General features: G+C 40.1%; 2 protein-coding genes across 2 annotated transcripts in view; one reads left to right on the top strand and one right to left on the bottom strand.

Moving 5' to 3' along the window:
• The window catches only part of LOC104778756 (translation initiation factor IF-2, chloroplastic-like), a 7569-nt gene extending 2610 nt beyond the window's left edge, over positions 1–4959 (bottom strand). Inside the window, exons 1-11 of the mRNA XM_010503196.2 lie at positions 3095–4959; positions 2965–2997; positions 2586–2699; positions 2262–2411; positions 2028–2126; positions 1876–1938; positions 1437–1592; positions 1269–1334; positions 869–1105; positions 491–766; positions 3–227 (exon numbers count right to left, since the gene is read on the bottom strand). Of these exons, the coding sequence (XP_010501498.1) occupies positions 3–227; positions 491–766; positions 869–1105; positions 1269–1334; positions 1437–1592; positions 1876–1938; positions 2028–2126; positions 2262–2411; positions 2586–2699; positions 2965–2997; positions 3095–4639 (2964 nt within the window). The 5' untranslated portion in view covers positions 4640–4959. The remainder of the gene's footprint in view (positions 1–2; positions 228–490; positions 767–868; positions 1106–1268; positions 1335–1436; positions 1593–1875; positions 1939–2027; positions 2127–2261; positions 2412–2585; positions 2700–2964; positions 2998–3094) is intronic.
• LOC104778755 overlaps positions 5375–6606 on the top strand; it is a 5135-nt gene continuing 3903 nt past the window's right edge. The window contains exons 1-3 of the mRNA XM_010503195.2: positions 5375–5669; positions 5876–6041; positions 6487–6606. The exon at positions 6487–6606 is cut by the window's right edge and continues 1 nt beyond it. Of these exons, the coding sequence (XP_010501497.1) occupies positions 5518–5669; positions 5876–6041; positions 6487–6606 (438 nt within the window). The 5' untranslated portion in view covers positions 5375–5517. The remainder of the gene's footprint in view (positions 5670–5875; positions 6042–6486) is intronic.

Below are 6606 nucleotides of genomic sequence, written 5' to 3'. Positions count from 1 at the left end.
ACATATCTCAGCATGTAAGATGGAAGTTGATAGTTTACCTCTTTCACGTTTTCTTTAACTCGTTTAAGAGAATCAAGGACACCGACATGGACAGTTTTACCCTTCCGGAGTACCCTGATGCCACAATCTTTGACAAATTTCCCTTCATTCACCATACACCCAGCCACACGACCACTACCACTGCTGAAAGTAGCCCGAACTTCTGCTGAGCCAATCGGGATTTGTTCCTATCAACAGCAACAGAAATCTTCAGTTTTCGAAAAATCCAATAAGCCTCATGAACTGAGACCAAAACCTATGTTTTATGATACTCCATGACATGACACAGAGATTTACTTTTCAGGCTATTCAACCAAAAAATAAATTCCAGTTGTTATGCCTACTCATGTGGAAGGAACAGATATCTCATCGTGTGTAACTCTAAAGAGGCTTGTTATCAGATAAGGCAACAAAAAAACGCTTCCGAATTGCTTAAGAAATCAATGCTAACCTCAACAGACTCAAGAAGTCCTTCCATTGCGTTTCGCACATCATCAATAAGCTCATAGATAACTCTGTATAGTTGGATTTCAACACCTTTGTTTTCTGCAGCTTTTTTAACAGAACCAGACGCTTTGACATTAAATCCAAAAATGATGGCTTCACTCGCTGATGCTAGATCAACATCACTGTTGCTGACGTCCCCTGTCGCTTGTAGCAAGAATTTTAAAGTGACATTCTCCTGAGGGAGGACTTGCAGGGCTTGTCTGACGGCTTCAATGGATCCCTAGTTGTCACATTGATGATTTGCATCAGCATAAATTAGAAGAGACCGCAGAAACCAAAGTGTTTAAGAAGATGAGCGGATGAAACCATATAGACTCTTTACCTGTACATCGACCTTCAAGATGATATTAAGCTGATGCAAATCTAAGCCTGACATCTTTTTCGCTGATACAGCAGAAGCTAAAGAGGAAAGCGTGACCTTTCCATCCCCAGCCTTTGCAGATATTCTTTCATCTCGTAGTGATATTGCACGTGCCTCTGCCATCTCACGCGCCACATCAAGGGAAGAGACAATCTCAAATTCGTCACCAGCAATGGGGACATTATTTAAGCCAATCACCTGCAAAATGTAATTCTCAAATTAGATATCTAAATCAATCCACACATGAGAACATAGTATCAAAATTGTGTCACCAAGAAAATAAACATGAAACTGCATAGGGTATTTCCATTAGTGAGTGTGCAGTGACGTTTAACTTAGGTTAGATTATGAAACTACAAACCTGTGCAGGTATGGAGGGCCCAGCTTCATCAACTCGTTCCCCGCTGTGATCAAATAAAGCTCGTACCTAAACACAAAAACAGAGCAAGACCAAAGTAGGTAAGTTTCTAGCCATTTTATAACATCTGCACAATGCGGCTTCAGGAGAAGACTAAAATTTTGGGTAGACCTTTCCGAAAGCTTCTCCGCAAACAACAACATCCCCTCTTTTCAAAGTGCCCTTCTGAACAATGAATGTCGCAAATGGTCCTTTTGCTTTATCAAGTCCAGCCTCGATAACAATACCCTTGGCATTTCTGTGTGGATTTGCTTTCAACTCTTGTAGCTGTAACAGTCAAAATAGAGTCAGTCCACAAGCAAAAGCTATTGAGAAGCAAAAGCAGAGACTAGGAGAAAATATATGAATTAATCCCATATGTAAGTGTTATTAGTCTATATTCCTCCTTAAAACAAAATTTTGGGTCCACTTTGGAGCAAGTATGTAAGTAATTTCGTAGCCACTATGTAGCTTACAAGAAGAAGTCAAAATTAAGCTTCATTATGCATCTAGCAAAAAGAGACGGAAAAATCAAGCAAGCTTGTTATCATGGGTATTATAACAAACTAACCTCTGCAACAAGCATGACAGTTTCCAACAGATCATCTATATTCTCCCCTTTCAACGCACTGATCTGTTAAGGGCAGATATAGAGCATGATATGAGAACCTATGGAACATGTGGACCCTGAAACATATATGTGATGAAAGTATGTATTTCAACCTGAACCATTGGAACATCACCACCCCAGTCTTCAGGCATCAAACCAATTGAAGAAAGCTCTTGCATCACTCTCTCTGGACTTGCTCCTTCTTTATCTATCTGGAACAGGAAATGAATCAGACTGAGAGAAATTACATATTCACAAAGTAAAGAAGAATTAACAAAACAGAAACAGTACTCAGCAATCTTTCTATTCGTAGATAGAAGAATACATGTGCTACATGAATCTACTACCTTATTTATAGCTATGACTATTGGTACAGCAGCAGCCTTTGCGTGAGCTATTGCTTCACTTGTTTGAGGACGAATCCCATCATCAGCAGCAACCACAATGATTGCAATGTCAGTGACCCGTGCCCCTCGAGCTCTCATAGCACCAAATGCCTAGATGAGCACATAAAAGTCAGATGAGTAAAACTATGGTATGCCTAACAAGAGATATGAGATAGTCAAGAACATGCTACATGGAAAAATAGAAGCTCAGGAAGTATATAATCAATGAAAATTCAGCATCAGAAACGAACAAGTGAACATTCAACTGCAAGAAAAAGGATCTACCTCATGTCCAGGGGTATCAAGGAAAACGCAGGACTGCAACTTTCCATCAACAGGGACCGACACCTTATAGGCACCAATTCCTTGTGTAATTCCCCCTGCTTCTGAAGCAGCAACCTACAGATATCCAGCAAAGCGAGATTAGCTGAAGATGCTATGTAGCACTAACCTTGGTAGTAAGCAAAATGAACAAACATAAATAGTATTTCAGAAACAAAGCAGAAATATAAACTCCTAAGCTAAAGATGAGTTGCATCCTCAACACATTAATTTCCATTAGCCATGCTTTAGAATTGATAAAGAACTTAAGAAGCCACAATGAACGTGTTGATAAATAAAAAGGCAAATCAATGTTACGTCAGATAGCTAATCTCATCCATACCTTGCTTTTTCTGATATAATCCAGAAGAGTAGTCTGCAAAATAGGTAACAAATGCCATTAGGACTCTACATATCTTATGGGCGAGTAGGATATGAGAGAAAAAAAAAACAGTAGTGCAAACTGTGCCTACCTTTCCATGGTCCACATGACCCATTATCGTTATGACAGGAGGCCTGTCCTCTAACTTGTCCAAATCTTCTTCATCAAAAGTTTGCCTTTTCTTTGCCATCTCTTCTACTTTAACTGAATCAGCATCAAGGACCTCAACATCGTAATCTCTACAAATCATCTTCACCATCTCGCGGTCCAAGGTCTGCACACCATCAGGTCTAATCCCTTTTGAATATAGATACCCAAGGATGTCACCTTCGCCGATGGCTAGGTTGTAAGCCAAATCCTCGATGGACATGCCTTCTTCCTCTACCTCTAAGATTTCAGCTTTGACAGGTGCTGCGTCTTTTGCAGCCTGGAGTCTCACAGCCTTCCTACTAGCTTTACTCCATTTTCTCCCTTTTCTACCTGATCGAGAAATGGATGTATCTTCGTCGCCGTCATCTTCAGCAACAACTCTTCGTCTTGGACTAGCTGGTGCATTTTTTTTATTACGGTGCTCAACTCTGAACTTGTTAGAGGGAGGACCCTTTCCAGGCTTAGTAGGAGCTAACACAGCCTGAGAGGCCACAGGATCAACACCTTTTTTCTTGGAAGCAAATTTGTCAACCAAAATAGGCTTCCTTTCTTTACTTTTAACGCTAGAATCCACTTCTTCAGAAACCAAAGGCTTTGCTGCCATACCAAGATCTTTTAAGATGGGTGTTTTCTTTACAGGTGGCTTAACGGGTGACGGAGCTACCATAGGCTTCCCTTGTAACATTGGCTGGGGTCTTACAGGAGGTTGAGGTCTAAAAGGTGGCTGAGGTGGTGCCAATTGAGTGCCTGCTTTGGCATTAACCTCTTCCTCATCTTCTTTCGTTCTAGGTTCAATTTTAGGTGATTGCTTAACAACTTTTTGCACAGCAGCAACAGCATCGCCCTTACGCCACACACTCTTCATAGTTTTCGTCTTCCTTGTAGCTGCAGCGCTCGCATAGCTACCATTTCTCGAGTTACTACTGTTGGCACTAGGCTGTGACGGTTTAACAGCCTCACCACCTTCTTTATTACCCGGTTTAGGGATTTCCAATTTCTCAGCTTGATCTAACACATCACCAAGAGATTCAATAACCTTATCCCTCTCTTCCTGCCCATCGAACTTACCCCCATTGGATAAATCCTTACTCCAAGGAGCAGTATTCACCCCCAAACCTCTTTCAACCCTTGGCACAGGGGGTTTCAACACAGGTTTAGGATTCTGCTTCAGCACAACCTCACTATCATCCCCACCATCTATACTCCCTCTAAACGAGTTAGAATCTATAGAAACTGAGCTGTTGTTTTGCTCAGCAATGAAGTCAGCAGTAGTACTAGTAGTAGTAGTAGTAGAAGACGAAACGGAATATCTACAGAGCCATTTCTTAGTACCCTTAACACTTCTCCTTGACAAAGAAACCCTTTTAACTAATGCATACGACGCATCCGAAGAAGTCGATCCTGAAACACTTGCACAAGCACCACCTAGACTAACCAGAGAAGCTAGCGATGGCATTGTGCCGACGAGAACAAGCATCGACGGCATCTCCAATAAAATCCAGAAAACGAACTATAAAAAGGGATAGAGCAAATTCAGAGACTTTCTTATCTCATTCCAATTTTCCGACGAATTTTCGAACCAGAATCCGTAAGAAATTGAGGTTATCGACGTATCGAATCCGTAATCATCAAGCTGAATTGAGAATTGATAAGCGAACCAAAGAGATGGTGAGAGAAAGAAAAAGAGAGAGGAGGAAGAAGAAGAAGAAGAAGAAGATAAGTGGAGGAAGAAGAAGCGGAGATAACTTTGAACATGAGAGCTTTGTGTGTGTGTGTGTGTGTGGGTGTGGCTGCTTCTCTGCCTGAATTTTTCGCGGATTTCCGATAAGGCCAATTTTTTACAAATAAAAAAAATACTAACAATTAAATGTCATAAATTATTTTTACTCTAATAATAATTATAAAAACCATTTTATCCACACAAAAAAAAAAAAAAAAAAAAAAAAAAAAAAAAAAAAGGGAAATTTGAAAAANCTGAAAATAAACTATGATATTGGGCTCAACAGAAAAGCCCATTTATAAATGAAACCCACCTCCGTGATTAGCACACTGCACACGTGACAAAATATTAGCCGCATATATATGGTATAGAGAGGGCAAATTCGTCACCCAAACAACCGACGATAAAATTAACTTTTTTTAATATTATCATCAGTAAATAAAGGGCATTTAATATTAAAATTAAATAAATATAGATTCAATTAATAAATAACGCTAAAGGAGTAAAGAGAGAGAGTTTTGAGATTTGAGATTTTCTCTCTCTTTACCTTTACTCTGTTGTTGAAAGTGAAGAAGCGAGGAGCCCCGACCGATATAAGAGAGAGTGTGTGTGTGTGTGTGTCGTTGAGTTGACCAAGGGAGAGGATGAAGGAAGAGGATGTGAGTTCGCAGAACGTAAACCCTAGGAGTAATCGGAACAGTGTTGCCTCAGCTTCTGCTTCCGCCTCTGCTACTCCCGTTGATAGGTTCCGACGTCGTGCTAGATCGCCTTCCCCTCCTCTCACTGCTGCTGCTAGGTAACTCCCCCATACCCAGATCGAGTTTCACCAGCGCGAAATTATGATTTCATTTTGTTGAATTAGAGCCGATACGAGAGATAGATTTTAGGGTTTCGCTTGTTTGAGATTTGCATCTTTAAGTTTTGCTAGCTATGCTTTGAAAATTTTCAAAAGTTTTGATTTTTGGGTATTCGACGATTTGATTTCAATTCAAGCATTAACAGCTCTGCAGGTGCATCATCTCCTGCTGTTTTGGTTAACGCTGGCAGTGTGGATTGGTCAGGTCATGGGCTGGCTTTATCAGGTCGTTCCTGTAGAACTTGGGATAGAGGAGATTTACTTAGACGTCTTGCCACTTTCAAGCCTTCAAACTGGCTTGGGAAGCCCAAAGTATGACTCTTTTCTTTTTCTCCTTATATTCACACTTTCACATGCTAATTCGTTTCTCCACACACTCAGATAAACTAGCGGTAGTGCATATCCTACCAAATTTTTAAGTTCAGTTCTCCTAATCTAGTTAACATAGTGATGGGAGTTTTTCTTTGGAATGAATGCAGATAAACCTAATAATATATAGCCTCCTGTAGTTGTTTTTGGCTCAAACAGATTTGGTATAGTTGATCCAACAATATATCTAATTAGCCTTTATGTTGACAAGTTAATCCTAGTAACTTACGTTGCCTCATTTGTGTGTTTATATACTTAATCGTCTCTCTCTCTCTGTTTTGAATTGATTCTTTCTATCTCCTATGGTATCTGTTGCAAGTTTTAGCTGGTGGAAAGAAATGTTGTTTGATTAATGGTGTGTCCTGCCATGGTATTCTTTTGTTTGCAGACAGCTAGTTCTTTGGCTTGTGCTCAGAAAGGTTGGGTTAGTGTTGATCTGGACAAAATTCAATGTGAATACTGTGGGTCTAATCTACATTACTCTCCTCCACAAGATTCGTTGAATCAT

Source organism: Camelina sativa, chromosome 3 (genome assembly GCF_000633955.1).
Source record: "Camelina sativa cultivar DH55 chromosome 3, Cs, whole genome shotgun sequence".
NCBI classification, from domain to species: domain Eukaryota; kingdom Viridiplantae; phylum Streptophyta; class Magnoliopsida; order Brassicales; family Brassicaceae; genus Camelina; species Camelina sativa.
This window is presented reverse-complemented; position numbering and strand designations above follow the sequence as displayed.